The 19234-nt window shown below is 29.1% G+C and overlaps 1 protein-coding gene across 1 annotated transcript in view; it reads left to right on the plus strand.

The window, feature by feature from the left end:
- The window catches only part of LOC111630276, a 122386-nt gene that overhangs the window by 74888 nt on the left and 28264 nt on the right, over positions 1–19234 (plus strand). The window contains exons 5-7 of the mRNA XM_023374357.1: positions 8623–8725; positions 8800–8942; positions 9424–9612. Of these exons, the coding sequence (XP_023230125.1) occupies positions 8623–8725; positions 8800–8942; positions 9424–9612 (435 nt within the window). The remainder of the gene's footprint in view (positions 1–8622; positions 8726–8799; positions 8943–9423; positions 9613–19234) is intronic.

The following is a 19234-nucleotide window of genomic DNA, read 5'->3' on the forward strand; positions in this document are numbered from 1 at the left end:
GGCATATATAGACTACAGAAAAGCATTCGACAGTGTTCCACACAGTTGGCTGCTACATATTCTACACATGTACAAAATACATCCATCACTCATTGCATTCTTCCAAAATACTATGCAGCACTGGAGAACAACACTACATTTCAGGGTTAGTAACACTTCCATACAAACAAACGAAATATTCATTAGGCGAGGAATTTTTCAAGGAGATTCCTTGAGTCCTCTCTGGTTCTGCCTAGCCCTGAACCCGTTATCCAATGTGTTAAACAACATGCAATATGGCTACAATATCAGACATGAAAAACAACACAGTTTACGCTGTCACATCTCATGTACATGGATGACATAAAACTTTATGCATCCACACAAAAACAACTTCATCAACTCCTACAAATCACACATTCATACACCAAGGACATACAAATGGAGTTTGGCTTAGAATAATGCAAAACATTTCACATAGAAAAAGGAGTCCTGAAAAAAGAAGATTTTGCACTTGGAAATGGGGACGTTATTGAATCCATGGAAGATGGTGAGTTCTACAAGTATTTAGGATTCCAACAGGCCAAACTAACAGAACATACACAAATAAAGCAAAGATTAATTAAAGAATACCTTTGTATTCTTTAATTAATCTTTGCTTTATTAGTGTATGTTCAGGAAAGTAGGTTAAATGCCATTCTCAAAACACAGCTAAGTGCAAAACACACAGTTAAAGCAATAAACACATATGTCATCCCAGTACTCACATACTCTTTTGGAGTTATACATTGGACTCACACAGATCTTGAGCAACTCCAAAGGAAAACAAGAACAACACTTACTAAGCATAAACAACATCATCCTAAATCTGCCACAGAAAGATTAACCCTTCCATGTAAAGATGGTGGACGTGGCCTGATTGACATAGTTAACTTTCACTACAAACAAATATAGTCAATGCGAGAGTTGTTCTACAGGAAACAAGAAACATCACAGTTACATAAAGCAGTAACTCTAGCAGACTCAAATAACACACCATTAAACTTACACTCACATCATACAGACATGACACAACACATAAAAAGCATAGACACCATTAAGCAAACATGGGCTCAAAAGACACCCCATGGCAGGCATCCTTATGACCTGGCCCAGGATTTTGTTGACAAAACTGCGTCAAATAGCTGGTTAGATCAGATATGCCTATTTGGGGAGACGGAAGGATTCATGATTGCCATACAGGATCATGTCATAAATACTAAAAACTACAGAAAACACATACTCAAAGATACAACACTTACAAATGACACATGCAGAAAATGTCACATCGTGCCAGAAACTATACAATACATCACTTTTGGTTGCAAGCTCTTTGCACAGACAGATTACTTACATAGACAGATTACTTACATAGACACAATCAAGTAACAAATATAATACACCAAGAGCTTGCAAAGAAACACAAATTGGTAGACATTCACAAACCATACTACAAGTATATTCCACAGACAGTATTGGAAAACAACACACACTAAATGTACTACGACAGAACCATAATCACAGATAAAACAATTTATCACAACAGACCAGACATCACACTCATTGACAAACACAATAAAATCACATACATTATAGACATAGCCATTCCAAACACTCACAATGTACAAAACACATGCACTGTAAAAATTGGCAAGTTTACAGAACTCGCCCAGGAAATAAGACATCTGTGGAGGATGGATAGGGTGCTTATTGTACCTGTCGTTCTCTCCTGTACAGGTGTGATACCACACACACTACACAAAAGACTGGGAACATTACAATTGAGTAGAAATACATACATCACACTACAGAAGGCCACTATATTGAATACATGCCACATTATTGGGAAATTCCCAAATACAGACACACACACTGACACACTTATTTAATTTTAGTTTTGTTTTGGTTGCTATGCCTTGACTATGGTCCGGCATAGTACACAGCCACCGGTCTGAACCGATTAAAACCCACTAAACCCAACATAATAATGTCTCCATGTTTGTAAAAGGCTTTTATAAAATTTATAGTAAATATGATCATTGGAATTATTTACATCTTTATACATAATATAATGAAGGTCCAAATATAAACGTAAGATTCAATTACTGTTTGTCTATATTTTATGCTAATTTATTAATTAATTATTGAAATTCGGCCTAAGGGTAGACTGTTGTATCAACACCTTATATTAAAACTAATAATCACAAATTAATTTGAAATAAAATAATTTTAGAAAATTTTGGAAGAAAAGATAGGTCTTGGAAATATGAACTTTAGACTTGCATTTATTCACATCTTTTATATCCATGATTAAAAATGAAATATATTAAACAAAAATGACTGTTCTTTATAAGAATGTTGCTAACCACTTTTTTCCCATTATCTTTTTTCTGATTTATTATTTTAAAATCATTGAAGAATAGATTATACTGATAGAGTTAAAAGATTATTTTGTGTAAAAAGAGAAATTCACATTTAAATAATAATTAATAATAATATGATTTGTAATTTTCATATTAATATTAAAAAAATCTGATTATTGATTTAAAAGGAATGTCAGTTTTATTTAATTTCTATTTAAATTATTGCAAGCTTTTATTTTGTATTTTGATTTACAGTTTCCAATGTTTAGTTTGCTATTGAATGAAGCACTGTTTTAGATATTTATCCTTATATTAAAGTTACTTTTTACTGTATTTTATTATAATTATCATCATAACTTCATGGTTTTATGTTTAAGTACTTACATGTATTCAATATAAGAACTTATTGTGATAAAATGAAATTGTTAAATCATTCATTATCAATTTAAAAATGATTGCTTCTTTTTCTTGAAGTGATATCTCAGAGTTTTCAATTATTTAACTTTAATTTATTAAACTATTGACTTAGTCATTAAATTAAAGTATTTTCTAAGTTCAGAGATAATTAATTTTTTTTTGTAGTTTTATTTAAAATAATTTAATACTTTATTTAAATTAATCAAAGTATTTTCAGTTGTGAATTTAATTTATTTCTAAAAATGTAAAAATGCTTATAAATGCATTTGAATTCTCTTACTTGTCAATTATTTTTGGACTATTTTTCTGATATACTTGAATGAATACTAAAATGTTCAGCAAATAAAGCAAATTTATATTTAAAGATTCATAAAACTTTATCAGATGTCTTTTTAAAATTATTAGAAATTAATTTACTTGATAGATAAAAAAAAAAAAAAAAATAGAAACTGGATTATGGAAATTCAAACACTCATGAAACTAACCGGCATTCTATGTTCCTAAGTTTACTCATTATGCTCTATTTTTTGTTTGTGAATTTGATTTTGTATTCTAACCTGAGCATGGTTTTAAAAATGACCACCAAAAATTTTAATGGTTTATATATATATATATATACAGTAAGACTCCGCTTAACGTGGGAGGATGCATTCCTAGATGACAAAGCGCTAAACGAAACAGCGCTAAATGAGGCTATTTTAACATAGAGTAAATAGGGATAGGGGAACACACAAATGAAAATAAAAAATATTGCTTTAATTATAAGTTATTTTTTTATTAATTTGTATAATGATATATGTTAAATAACACATAAACATATGCACACAGAAATGTATAATAATATATTAATTAGTTCATTTTTTGTGATGAAGGTCCTGACTTTTCTGAAATTCTTGTTTTTTTGTAATAAAGTCGTGAAATTTCATTTGTTGCTTTTTTCTTTCCTTAAGCAAATGTCAGTAGCCAAAAATTGCATTCAAAACGCCTCATTTTGCTTTTGTACTTCTTTCAAAATCTAGATCATTTGCTACAGTTTGATCAACAATTCAGTTATCATTACCAAACTTTTACTAAGGATATCTGTAGAGAAATTTTTTGGGTTTTTTGTTTTCAGAATCTATTTTCCAGTTCCACATGAATTCCATGTTCTGCCAATTCTTGAAGGTTATTTATTGGTAAGGCTCTCACCAGAAACCTGCTGCAATTCCTTAATATCCTGCTCGTCTACATCTCCTAGTCCTGCTGTATTGATTAGGTATTAGGTTGACAATTTTCAAACTAACAATACAGTGATAGGCTCTTCTCATTGAAAATTCTTGGATACATTCAGCCATAACTTCTTCCACACTTTGTGCATTTATCAGTTAATTCTTGCCAAGTGAAGCCGATATTGCCCATGGCATCCATGATGTTATATTTTTTGCAAAATTGCACCAAACAAACATAGATTTAAAGAAAGTACACCTTTTTTGCCATCTTTTCTGATTGGTTCATGTTTGTAAATAATTGTATTATATATGAATCAATGAAATGCCATGGTAATTTAAATCAGCGTAAATTTTGAGCTTTTTTCTAGGCTTTGAGCAGACTACATTATATTAAATCGGTATTAAGTGGGGTCTTACTGTGTATATTATATATATATACATATACTCTTACCGTAATGACCAAGAAGCTACATTTTAGAAAGTATCTCCTCCATATTGGTTCTTGTGCTTCATTTTAATTAATTCATGAGATGGATCCCATTTTATGCAGTTAATTTCTTTCAGTAAGTGTTTTGAATATATAAGTGTATTTATGGTCCAGTTTTTAATGAAGAATGATTTTCACTTTTATGCTATTCAATACAGAAAATATTCTTTCAGCACAAACAGAGAATAAGGAAATGAAAATAAACTTATTAGGTTAGTGAGAATTTGTGTGGAAGTCATCCAGTTTTGAATAGAGTAACTGTTAATATAAAACTTATCAGTTTTGACAATAAGGAATATATATATATATATATTCCTTATTGTCAAAACTGATAAGTTTTATATTAACAGTTACTCTATATATATACACTCACATTTTTCTTTTGAAATTGTATACCAGAATTTTTTGAATTCCTTTTCAGTAAGATGACCTGTATCTTGTAATTTCTCTTAACTTTTTGTTTAAGTTTTCATGATCATCTTTTGATATTGTAATAGTAAATTTCAAGGCTCGAGAGATAATTGATCATTTACATTAGTAGGGTTCATTGCTTCAAGCAGTTCTAGATTTGTAAACATGTCCAGTGCAATTGACAAGAATTACCTGAACATCTTCATTAGTTTAACATAAAAATTCAAAGTTTGCAATTTGGAATTTTTTAAGCTCTTTATTAGTTATTCTTGATGTGTTTTTAATATAAATAGCTTTAACTTTGACTTCATGATATATTTTGTCTTTTTGAAGATAAATTGATGGATCACTTTCATTGATCTTGGGTAAGTTCTTGTTCTTAATTATTTCTCTCTAGAAAGAGTAACTGAGGATTTCTTTAACATTATTATTAATTGAATTTCTTAGTTTGCTTATTCTAAGGCTCTAAATTTAAAATTCAAGATTAAGTTTATTAACACAAAGTAAAATGAAAGCTAAAAAACATAGTATATCTTATTAACTGGGTTCTGTAATTGTTCCAATATCGTAGTTGATTATCTTGTAATACTGCTGATATGAAACAGAGGATGAGAGTTGGTCATTGGTTCAATCTTCTCTTCACTACTTACTCTGCATTTTCACTCGTAAAACTGGCAAGATTTTCTAAAGGAATTTCATGCTTTTGAAAAAATGACATTAAAGAATCAAAAATTCTTTTAGTGTTGCAATCTGTTATCTTTAGCAGAGTTAAATATTTATCCACTGTTTTTTGAACATCATAATCATAGTATCTAACTAACAAACAAGTTGTTCAAGAGTGTTTCATCTGTAGTTAATTAAAACTTCATTATCTTCAATTTTGAAATTAGCTTAGTTATATAATAGAGTGAAACAAATCAGTGATTTTTGTTTACACACAATTAATACCTTTGGAAATTTTAGAATTATAGCATATATTAGCAGTCTAATTTCGTAAATAATCTAAAACTGTTATTGATAGATTGTATTCCACAACAAAGGTACAGAGCTTCACTTTGCTGCTGCTACTTGGTTTGAATAAACAGATGAAGATGGTCCAGCTTGCAATAAATTAGTTATTTTGAAGTATTGGTTTGTGCAATTTTTGTGCAATTAAAATGCTTATGTCTTCACTTATCTTTTAACTCATGATACTTCCTGTAATATCACAACTTTGCAAAATACTTTGCTTTTGTTTTCTTACATTACATTCAAGAAGTAAATCTTTCATTATCTAGCCATTCTCTTCTCAATTTTTGTTCATAAACTTTAGCTATGTTTTTCTTTTCTTTTCAGATGTTTTATTTTGTTTTTTATCACTATCCAAGTATTGTTTATCTCTCTTTTCACTCATTATAAAGTAAGATTTCACTAATAATGTAAGAACAAAAGTTCATGAATCTCACTTTTTACATCAACAAATGAAAAAAAAAAAAAGACTCAGCAAAATGTTGCAGATGAGAAAACATGCAACAGTAATATTTCTTGTTAAATTTGAGGTAAATTTAAAACACATCAAAGTTAATTAGTTTCTCAATGGTGTCACATATGTTTTGTAAAGACATGCCATATATCTCTGCTCAAGGTGAAGAATCGTGCATAAAAACCTTTAAAAATGTAGTTGTCCTGTAGCAAAAACCATACAAAAATTTTAACTAAATATCTTGTATGGTTTCTGAGTTATTAGAAAAAAAGGAATATTTATTTTAATTTAATCTTTTTTTTAAAGGAATATTTCTATAGCATCTTAACCATCCTTATCTCAAAAACTAAGCATTTTGGGATATTAGCTTTTTTTTCCTAATTTCACATATTTTTTGATGTTTGATCATGTCCTGAAGTTTGGCTAGTCCTATCATTAACACCATTTATATTCAAAAACTTACATGGTCTGTCTTTACAAAGATTAAAGTTATTGGACTGCAATATGAAAAAATTGTAGACCTATAAATTCCCACTGTCATTCATGTGTCTGTCTTTCCTTAATCTCTAGAATGGAGTTAGATAGATGATGAGATATGATGAGAGACCATACATGAAAATCTTATAAGCAGGAGGCCCCAATTAACTATATAAGAACATCCGATAGAAACAAGAAGTTACGTATGTTATTTGAATTCAAAACTTTCCCTGAAAGTAGTCAATAGATGACCAGCACAACTTTATTGTCCCTGGAGAGGGATGATAAAGTTGTGCTGGTTATTAATAAAGTTAATAAAATTAATAAAGTTATTGTCAAACCCACAACTCCTGTTTACCGTGCAGATGCATTGCCAATTATGCTACCCAGACCTCTGGTCCGATCTCCTCTTCCAGTATATATAAGCATACATTACGACCATCGATGGTCATTACAATGCTGGCTGGGGACGCATCCAGCACACACGTCCTATAAACATCTCCCAAGACACTCAACCAGCCATTGCAAACCCCGCAAGTCATATATAAACAAACAAATAGCCTGATAATATTCGGCATTGGTTGGTGTACAGCTTTAAAATATATCTGGTTTAGTGATGATTTTTGTTTATTTAATGATATCAATATTTGAATTGAATAAAATTATGTGTACTGTACATTAATCTATAGTTTCATTGGCAATTTTAAAATATATTTTATATAATGTAAGATTTAATTTTGTAATAAAAATTTTAAAGTTTTAAGATTGAAATTAAAGAATATTTTTTAATATTTTTTTTCCCAATTGCAATGCTTTTCTTCTCATATGGCATTATTTATTTGTGTGTTCTTCTCATTAAATCATTTAAGTTAATAGGTCTTGTTGTTATAGCTAATTGACTATGTAAAGTAATCTGTTTAGTATTATAGGCATTTCTGGAAATTATTGGATTAAGATAAATGAGATTGTGAGATTGTTATATTATTGCACATATAGAGATCATTCTGAATATCCTAATTTGAATTAATCAACTCAGAAAATGGTTAATCAAGTTTGTTAGAGCAGAATTAACATACTGTTGAGCAAGTGCATAGTCTTTCAATTTCTATTAATAAAGTCAAGTAACTGATATTTCAATATTTCTTTTTGTTACACTATTGAAAACGGTACAATAAAATAGCTTAACAATGTTACAAATTAAAATATAATATAAAATTAAAAAAACAAACAAAATTATATAAAATATTTTTTTGTTTTGACAAAAGTAAATTATATTATAGATTTTAAATTATTGAAAAATATAATTATACTGCCATTCTATATTTATTTGTCATTTGTAAAGAAATATTTCTCTAGAATTATGATGCTATTTTGTCATATAATTCGTTTCCATTTATTCAAACTTTGTTTTCATTTTTTGCAATCCAGTTCTTCATTGTCATTATTATAATTATATTAAATTCAACCATTTTAAGAAGAAAATTTAGAAAATTTAATTTTTGTTATATAGTAATAAATTTACTACTACTATTTCTCAATCATTATAAAAAAAATAATTTATATTAAAGAAATTACATTTTTAGTTATGTTTTCTAATAAGAGTCAACATTATTTTATATTAGTTGTAAGACTGTTAATAAACAATTTAAAAAATTTTAAAGTTACATTATATTGAGTTGGGTTTTATATTAAATGTTGTCTATTGTATTTTGATATAGATGAAATAATTTAAATAATAATTCAATTCCTGAAAAATAATTGTATATATTATATTTTTAGACAAAAATTTCAAGATTATTACATTATCTTAGTGTTAAAGATACAAAAAATACTATCACAAAGAATTGTGGCTTAGAGGAAGAAGATATTGCTGATACAGGAGGTTGGTTTGAAGAAATTGAAATTTTCTAAATAATAGAATCAGTAAATTTATTGATTTATTTATTAATTATATAGTTGTAGGTGAATCAAAAGTTCAACCACGTTTAAAACGAGCTAAATTATGTCAAGATTTTCTTAATTCTATAAGCCTTATTGGAGGATTATATAATAAAGTTGAAGATGAAGTTGTGGATGAAGTCAAGATAGAAAGAGAAATTGTAAATATTCTTTGTTTTATGAACTTTAAGATATATATTTTGCTTTATATTTAATTTTATTACTTTTATTAATATAAATGCATTTAGATTACTATCTTAAAAATATTTAATTTAACAAATATTAGTACTATTCTTAAAATGCTAAATTTGAATTCAGTGTTTTAAAAATTTTGTTTAAATGAAAAACAATTTTATCCTTTGTGAATTTGTTATATCATAGTAATATTTGTTTTTTATATGTTCTAACTTATAATATTTTTATTATTTGTTTTTTGTAATTTTAAAGGGATTAGTCATTAGTCAGTGAGGTAATTGATCACAAAATTTGTTTTATTTAAACATATGCATAAATCTAATACATTAATTTTTATCTGTAATATTTATTTAATATTAAAAAAGAATATATTACTATATATATTATTTAGGATTTCATAGTAATATATTCTTTTTTTAATATTAAATAAATATTTATTTTAATAAGCGTGCAGATCAACAAACTGCAAATATGGATCAAAATCAATATTTAGAATATTCTGAAGCAAGAAGAGCATCTTTTGGTAAGTCAATAATTATGTTTATTTTTTTGAGTTTTATTGTAATTGTGATCTTAAAATATTTATTTTTAAATAAATTGTTAATATATTTGGAGCTATTGAATTTAATCCTAATTGTTAAATAAATATACAGAATAATGTAAATTTATTTACCAACATTTTAATCATAAATATGGAAATATAAAAGAATGTGATAAGTTATTCTTCCACAAAAATTAGCTTGAACACAAAGTAATTTATTATTTTAATGATAAATGTAATATTATTGTATTGTTACCATTTCTCTTGAATAATATGACTAGAGATTGCATGATGTAAAAGAGAAAAAAATATTAAAAATCTACACAAATAGCAAAATTCAAATATTAGTCTACATTTTGAATTAAATTAAATTAAACACAACTGTGATATAATAGTATAAAATATATAAAAGAGGATTTGTCTTAATAAAATACAGTGGGTGATTGGTTAACAAACAAATCAGATGACGAACACTTTTGTGAAAGATTTTTATGTTTGGACAAATAACACATGTTTGGTTAATGAATTACCTCACAGAACAAACACCAGAAGAAGCGATTTGAAATAATGAATATTGATTGGTCATCCCTTGTTTTCAGGCAACAATTCAAAACTTTTCGGAGTACAGGAGGCATCGACATCGACGCTCAACCTGGTATGCACTGATTGGATAGTATTCCTCTGAACATTGAAATTCCCCCTTGTAATTCCAGCCTTTTATTTTTCTGACAGGAACAATTCTTTTATAGTATTGGCGAGACTATTGGGTAGGCACTCGTTAAGTTTTGTGTCTGTTTTTATTTTTGAAAGGTGAGAGTATAATAGCAAAAGTAGAGAATGAGCAGATGTCTGATGTTGCTGAGCAGTATGGTTTGAATAGGTGTACAGTAGGCCGCAGTTCAATCTTATCTAAGATACTTATTATCAAGAAGACTGAAGCAGCTAAAGGAGTAACAAAAATCACATCTGAGAAATAAACATTGAAGAGCTCATAATGGAACCTGAAACTGATCTGATGACAGAAGAATGCCAAGGACTCTTGAATGAAGAACATCAAGAAACTTGGTAAGATATGTTTTCTTCTGAAAAAGAGGATTAAGGCTGACATATGCTATTAAACATCTTTTAAAGAACTGGGAAGACTACAGACAGATGTCAGAACAACAGTCTTAGAATGGCATCCAAACCAGGTTGAGGTTACTAGGCTTAGGGATCTCTACAATTACAATGTTATTAATTACTTCTGAAAAATCCTGAAGAAGAGAGAAAAGCAATTGACATTAGACAGATTCTTTAACCCCCACAAATGGAAAAAAATGACTAATAAAAATGTAAGACTGTGAATATATGTATTTTTATTATTACATATAAATAAACGTAGTAAGAAAGTATATATTTTTTATTTTTTGGAATCTCCAGAACTAATTAATCAAATTCCCATAAAAATCTAAATAAATTGATAATCAGTTAACAAACGATTTGGACAGTGAACAAAATTTTGGAATGGATTATGTTCGTTAAATGATTACCCACTGTATGTTTTTATTCCTTTATAAAAATAACTTAATAAAGAAAAAACAATATTGCACTCTTTGACAAAAAAGTTATGCAGTAAGGAGGAGGCATTAGAATTGAATGAAACTTTCTTAGTGCAAATGCAATGACAATGATAAGTGGTCACAATGTCATAGCCAAGGGATGATTTCCTGTGGAACAACAGTGCAATTTGAAGAAACCTTTGTAAAGTACTATCTTATTTTTCCAACGATTATCGACATGACTGTGTGCCAGAAATAGCCGTTCCCTAACAGGTACTTTACGCGGATTCGCGTTAGTGTGCCAGGCCTGGACTTTTAGCATGCACCAAAATTAAATAATGACCAAGTTTGTCAATAATAAATCAAATATTTAATTAATTTCTAGTAATAAACTATTTACAAAATTTAGTAAAAATCAAATAACAATTTATTCAATGAAACTCAATAAGAATCAACCCGACAAAACTCAAATCAAATCAGTTTCTAACTTAAATCTATTCCCCTCTGGAATTCGACAAAATTCAAAGACTTAACTTATATACAATAATTCTTATGAATTAAAGATCCTAATCGTCACCTCAATATACTAGGAACCTATTTCCTCAACTCTCAAGACTTTCTCTATTCGTCGATCCACAAATCGAATAACTTCAAAATCACCTTGGAACTATTTGATCCTATCGGACACCTCTCTCGTTCACTGCTACGAAGCTCACCAAGCTCGTTGCTAACTGGAGTTCACCTCTCCTGTCTTCACTTGACGTTTGGTTTTTATACTGTGAGGTGACGTCACAATTCTGACTGCGATCACTCCCCTCATTTACATACTTATTCGCTAACAATAAATTTTCTGTTTGTTTGGCAGCCTATTTTCCGACATTACTCGCTAACCTTTTACATTATCCTTTTTGACAATTTTGGGGATGTTTTTTATTCTTTAAGGTTTAGCGAGTCCCTAAGTTGTGCTTGTGGGGTCTCCCCCCTTTTCTCGGTGCGGACCTATTTTTTCCGCTCGGGAGCGCAAGTGTGCATGAGTTTTTTCTACGGCGCTTTTCTCTCGGTGAGTTGGTTTCTCTTCTATTTTTAAGTTTCTAAGGTGAATGGTGAGGAAACCTTCGTCCTAACAAAACATAAGCCCCAAACAAAATATAATAAAAAGCAAAAATAAAAGTAAATAAAAATAATGCTCGGACTTGGTTCCTTACACCTTTAGTATCTTATAGGACTTCCTCTTGCTTGGAACATGTCATGATACAATAGGGCATGGAAGCGTACAGGTATTCTATGCTATCTTGTGACAGACTTCTCCACAGATATTGCAACTGATGCTCTGAATTCCTTATATGCATTTGCATATTCATATGCATTCTTCATATGAAACTGACAGCCCATCATGTCCCACAAATGATTGATAGATAACAAATCTGGAGACTGGACATACCAAGTCTGTGTGTCAATGTCACAGTGACATTTCTGGGAAACTGTAGCTATGTGCAGTTGAGCATTATCTTGCTGGAAAATGGCCCCAAAAGGCAATGATGTAGGATTTTTTAAATGTGTCTCATATCACTATTAAATTATGATTGATTATCATAGAAGATGGCATCATAAACCAGAAAGCCAGCAGTGGAGCAGAGTGCTACTTAGCCATAAAGGTGAAATTGAAGCATTCTAACATGATGGTTCTTCATTTCTAAACAGATTTGGAATTTATTGCTAAAGATGAAACATGTCATTCCGTAGCAGTTTATGTTTCTCTATCACAACCAATAATATAGGAAGAGGTGATTCTGTAAGAAGGCTTCCATTTATCTCTAGATGATGGACAAAGACATCATTGCAGCAGTTTGTGTCTGTCCCATCTGACCTAAACAGCTCTTCTGATGATTATTTTTGACTACATTGCACAGGCATGCATGGGATTCAAATACCTCCAACCAACAAGTCAATTCTGAAACAGTGAGTCTCTGTAAGCCCTATTTAATCTCTTCGTAGACTGCATTTCATAACAAAGATCCACTACTCAAAAATCTTATAAACTGCAGCCATATTTATTAGTAATTTCAAACATTTTTGTTCATCTTTAATGACCTTTATCAAGAACAAACAAAATCAAATGCAGGCTGATTTGTATTAACGATAAATGCGTGGATCTTCTCTGTAAGCCTATTTAAAGGACATTGGGATAGCAATTTTAAGATACTATAGTGACATTACCTTCATGTCATTGAGAGCTTGTATGGAGCTTGAGGGTAAGATCCAGGAGCAGATCCCTTCTTTGTCTTAGTGAACCTGTTTTGTTAAATTTTTTTTCTGTTTTGAACATTTGAAATATGTAGAATATTCCTTTATTAATGAAAAGCAGTTTTAAAGAATTTATATTTTTGTTAGTAAAATTAACATTAATTCACTACTTTGGATACTGCACTTGTATTAAATAACCACACCATGAAAGAAACCTTAAAATGCAATGATATTTTAAATTTTTGAATGTTTTTAGTTGTTATTTTATAGGCTTTCTTTGGGATAAAATGGTGATTGAATGACAGTTTTTATTCAAAATGCATGGAACATAAACATATTTCTGATGAATCTAATTCAAATATTACAGTTTGAGAACAAAAATTCAAAACAAGAGAATGCTGGACTTTAAATAATATGCTAATGAAAAATGTGCAAATGACTAAAGTACCAAAAAACATGTAAATGAATATGAACAACTAAAAATAGTTTTAATAGTTTACAAGTCATGACTTGTAAACTATTAAAACTATTTTTGGTTGATTTTTTTTGTATGAAGGTTGCTTAAGTGGTAGCTTTCTTTATTGTGAGAAAACAGTTTCCTGATGATGGATGTAGTTTCGTATCCAAAATGCTTTGTAATGAAAGATATTTATAGGAGTTGATTAAGTGGTCTTGGTTTTTTTAAAGATAGATATAACAAAAGAGACATGACAAAATTGTTGATAGTCTCTAGTTGGTTTTATTAGCCAAAAATAAGAATCTGTATTGACTATTTAAAAAACTGCTGGATGTAAAATAACTGCCATATGACAGTTATTTAATTAGTAGATGGTCTTAAATGGCAGTCTCAGGAATTCCTGCTAAACACAGGTTCTGCTGTTTTATCTTGTTTCAGATAGCATGTACTATTTCAGAGTTTTTAAACTCAATATTACTCAATTTCTATACATTAAAGAACAAAAATTTTTAATAAATGAGTGACAAACCATAAAAAATAACTTTAAACAATATAAAAAATATATAAATAAACAACAAAATAGGAATTTAATTTGAAAATTAAAAATATCCAGTGTACTTGTGCTTAATAGTTTTGAAATAGTAAACATTTCTAGAATAAAACAAATGTTTATTGTTTACAAATATTAAAAGTGGTAATGGTAATTGTATTAAAAGGCAATGAAAATTCTTTTATATAAGCTATTAACTAGACATGCTGTAAAATAATTTCTATGGTCCAGCTCAGTGTTTTTCAACCTGTGGGTCGCGACCCCCAGAGGGGTCGCAAAGTATTACGCGGGGGATCGCGGGTAAAAGAAAAAGAGAAGTTGTTGTAGGTCCTACACTACAATAAAAAAACCTACAATTCCAGTGAGAATGCTGTGCCTGTTTATTTTACAGTACAATTAGTTTTTCGATGGATATTTAGGTCTCAACAGAAATAAAATTAAATATGTAGTTTTTAAAATCACTGATATAGTTTTAATATGGCTTTGGGGGGCGTCCAGAATTTTTTAACTTGTAAAGGGGTCTCGTATTCAAGAAGGTTGAAAAACACTGGTCCAGCTTATGAATAATATATAATTATTGTTTATAGTATTATTGATATANTTGTATAATGATATATGTTAAATAACACATAAACATATGCACACAGAAATGTATAATAATATATTAATTAGTTCATTTTTTGTGATGAAGGTCCTGACTTTTCTGAAATTCTTGTTTTTTTGTAATAAAGTCGTGAAATTTCATTTGTTGCTTTTTTCTTTCCTTAAGCAAATGTCAGTAGCCAAAAATTGCATTCAAAACGCCTCATTTTGCTTTTGTACTTCTTTCAAAATCTAGATCATTTGCTACAGTTTGATCAACAATTCAGTTATCATTACCAAACTTTTACTAAGGATATCTGTAGAGAAATTTTTTGGGTTTTTTGTTTTCAGAATCTATTTTCCAGTTCCACATGAATTCCATGTTCTGCCAATTCTTGAAGGTTATTTATTGGTAAGGCTCTCACCAGAAACCTGCTGCAATTCCTTAATATCCTGCTCGTCTACATCTCCTAGTCCTGCTGTATTGATTAGGTATTAGGTTGACAATTTTCAAACTAACAATACAGTGATAGGCTCTTCTCATTGAAAATTCTTGGATACATTCAGCCATAACTTCTTCCACACTTTGTGCATTTATCAGTTAATTCTTGCCAAGTGAAGCCGATATTGCCCATGGCATCCATGATGTTATATTTTTTGCAAAATTGCACCAAACAAACATAGATTTAAAGAAAGTACACCTTTTTTGCCATCTTTTCTGATTGGTTCATGTTTGTAAATAATTGTATTATATATGAATCAATGAAATGCCATGGTAATTTAAATCAGCGTAAATTTTGAGCTTTTTTCTAGGCTTTGAGCAGACTACATTATATTAAATCGGTATTAAGTGGGGTCTTACTGTGTATATTATATATATATACATATACTCTTACCGTAATGACCAAGAAGCTACATTTTAGAAAGTATCTCCTCCATACTGGTTCTTGTGCTTCATTTTAATTAATTCATGAGATGGATCCCATTTTATGCAGTTAATTTCTTTCAGTAAGTGTTTTGAATATATAAGTGTATTTATGGTCCAGTTTTTAATGAAGAATGATTTTCACTTTTATGCTATTCAATACAGAAAATATTCTTTCAGCACAAACAGAGAATAAGGAAATGAAAATAAACTTATTAGGTTAGTGAGAATTTGTGTGGAAGTCATCCAGTTTTGAATAGAGTAACTGTTAATATAAAACTTATCAGTTTTGACAATAAGGAATATATATATATATATATATATACTCACATTTTTCTTTTGAAATTGTATACCAGAATTTTTTGAATTCCTTTTCAGTAAGATGACCTGTATCTTGTAATTTCTCTTAACTTTTTGTTTAAGTTTTCATGATCATCTTTTGATATTGTAATAGTAAATTTCAAGGCTCGAGAGATAATTGATCATTTACATTAGTAGGGTTCATTGCTTCAAGCAGTTCTAGATTTGTAAACATGTCCAGTGCAATTGACAAGAATTACCTGAACATCTTCATTAGTTTAACATAAAAATTCAAAGTTTGCAATTTGGAATTTTTTAAGCTCTTTATTAGTTATTCTTGATGTGTTTTTAATATAAATAGCTTTAACTTTGACTTCATGATATATTTTGTCTTTTTGAAGATAAATTGATGGATCACTTTCATTGATCTTGGGTAAGTTCTTGTTCTTAATTATTTCTCTCTAGAAAGAGTAACTGAGGATTTCTTTAACATTATTATTAATTGAATTTCTTAGTTTGCTTATTCTAAGGCTCTAAATTTAAAATTCAAGATTAAGTTTATTAACACAAAGTAAAATGAAAGCTAAATAACATAGTATATCTTATTAACTGGGTTCTGTAATTGTTCCAATATTGTAGTTGATTATCTTGTAATACTGCTGATATGAAACAGAGGATGAGAGTTGGTCATTGGTTCAATCTTCTCTTCACTACTTACTCTGCATTTTCACTCGTAAAACTGGCAAGATTTTCTAAAGGAATTTCATGCTTTTGAAAAAATGACATTAAAGAATCAAAAATTCTTTTAGTGTTGCAATCTGTTATCTTTAGCAGAGTTAAATATTTATCCACTGTTTTTTGAACATCATAATCATAGTATCTAACTAACAAACAAGTTGTTCAAGAGTGTTTCATCTGTAGTTAATTAAAACTTCATTATCTTCAATTTTGAAATTAGCTTAGTTATATAATAGAGTGAAACAAATCAGTGATTTTTGTTTACACACAATTAATACCTTTGGAAATTTTAGAATTATAGCATATATTAGCAGTCTAATTTGGTAAATAATCTAAAACTGTTATTGATAGATTGTATTCCACAACAAAGGTACAGAGCTTCACTTTGCTGCTGCTACTTGGTTTGAATAAACAGATGAAGATGGTCCAGCTTGCAATAAATTAGTTATTTTGAAGTATTGGTTTGTGCAATTTTTGTGCAATTAAAATGCTTATGTCTTCACTTATCTTTTAACTCATGATACTTCCTGTAATATCACAACTTTGCAAAATACTTTGCTTTCGTTTTTCTTACATTACATTCAAGAAGTAAATCTTTCATTATCTAGCCATTCTCTTCTCAATTTTTGTTCATAAACTTTAGCTATGTTTTTCTTTTCTTTTCAGATGTTTTATTTTGTTTTTTATCACTATCCAAGTATTGTTTATCTCTCTTTTCACTCATTATAAAGTAAGATTTCACTAATAATGTAAGAACAAAAGTTCATGAATCTCACTTTTTACATCAACAAATGAAAAAAAAAAAAAGACTCAGCAAAATGTTGCAGATGAGAAAACATGCAACAGTAATATTTCTTGTTAAATTTGAGGTAAATTTAAAACACATCAAAGTTAATTAGTTTCTCAATGGTGTCACATATGTTTTGTAAAGACATGCCATATATCGCTGCTCAAGGTGAAGAATCGTGCATAAAAACCTTTAAAAATGTAGTTGTCCTGTAGCAAAAACCATACAAAAATTTTAACTAAATATCTTGCATGGTTTCTGAGTTATTAGAAAAAAAGGAATATTTATTTTAATTTAATCTTTTTTTTAAAGGAATATTTCTATAGCATCTTAACCATCCTTATCTCAAAAACTAAGCATTTTGGGATATTAGCTTTTTTTTCCTAATTTCACATATTTTTTGATGTTTGATCATGTCCTGAAGTTTGGCTAGTCCTATCATTAACACCATTTATATTCAAAAACTTACATGGTCTGTCTTTACAAAGATTAAAGTTATTGGACTGCAATATGAAAAAATTGTAGACCTATAAATTCCCACTGTCATTCATGTGTCTGTCTTTCCTTAATCTCTAGAATGGAGTTAGATAGATGATGAGATATGATGAGAGACCATACATGAAAATCTTATAAGCAGGAGGCCCCAATTAACTTTATAAGAACTTCCGATAGAAACAAGAAGTTATGTATGTTATTTGAATTCAAAACTTTCCCTGAAAGTAGTCAATAGATGACCAGCACAACTTTATTGTCCCTGGAGAGGGATGATAAAGTTGTGCTGGTTATTAATAAAGTTAATAAAATTAATAAAGTTATTGTCAAACCCACAACTCCTGTTTACCGTGCAGATGCATTGCCAATTATGCTACCCAGACCTCCGGTCCGATCTCCTCTTCCAGTATATATAAGCATACATTACGACCATCGATGGTCATTACAATGCTGGCTGGGGACGCATCCAGCACACACGTCCTATAAACATCTCCCAAGACACTCAACCAGCCATTGCAAACCCCGCAAGTCATATATAAACAAACAAATAGCCTGATAATATTCGGCATTGGTTGGTGTACAGCTTTAAAATATATCTGGTTTAGTGATGATTTTTGTTTATTTAATGATATCAATATTTGAATTGAATAAAATTATGTGTACTGTACATTAATCTATAGTTTCATTGGCAATTTTAAAATATATTTTATATAATGTAAGATTTAATTTTGTAATAAAAATTTTAAAGTTTTAAGATTGAAATTAAAGAATATTTTTTAATATTTTTTTCCCAATTGCAATGCTTTTCTTCTCATATGGCATTATTTATTTGTGTGTTCTTCTCATTAAATCATTTAAGTTAATAGGTCTTGTTGTTATAGCTAATTGACTATGTAAAGTAATCTGTTTAGTATTATAGGCATTTCTGGAAATTATTGGATTAAGATAAATGAGATTGTGAGATTGTTATATTATTGCACATATAGAGATCATTCTGAATATCCTAATTTGAATTAATCAACTCAGAAAATGGTTAATCAAGTTTGTTAGAGCAGAATTAACATACTGTTGAGCAAGTGCATAGTCTTTCAATTTCTATTAATA

The sequence above is a fragment of the Centruroides sculpturatus genome, unplaced genomic scaffold (genome assembly GCF_000671375.1).
Source record: "Centruroides sculpturatus isolate CEXI.00-Female unplaced genomic scaffold, Cexi_2.0 scaffold558, whole genome shotgun sequence".
NCBI lineage: Eukaryota > Metazoa > Arthropoda > Arachnida > Scorpiones > Buthidae > Centruroides > Centruroides sculpturatus.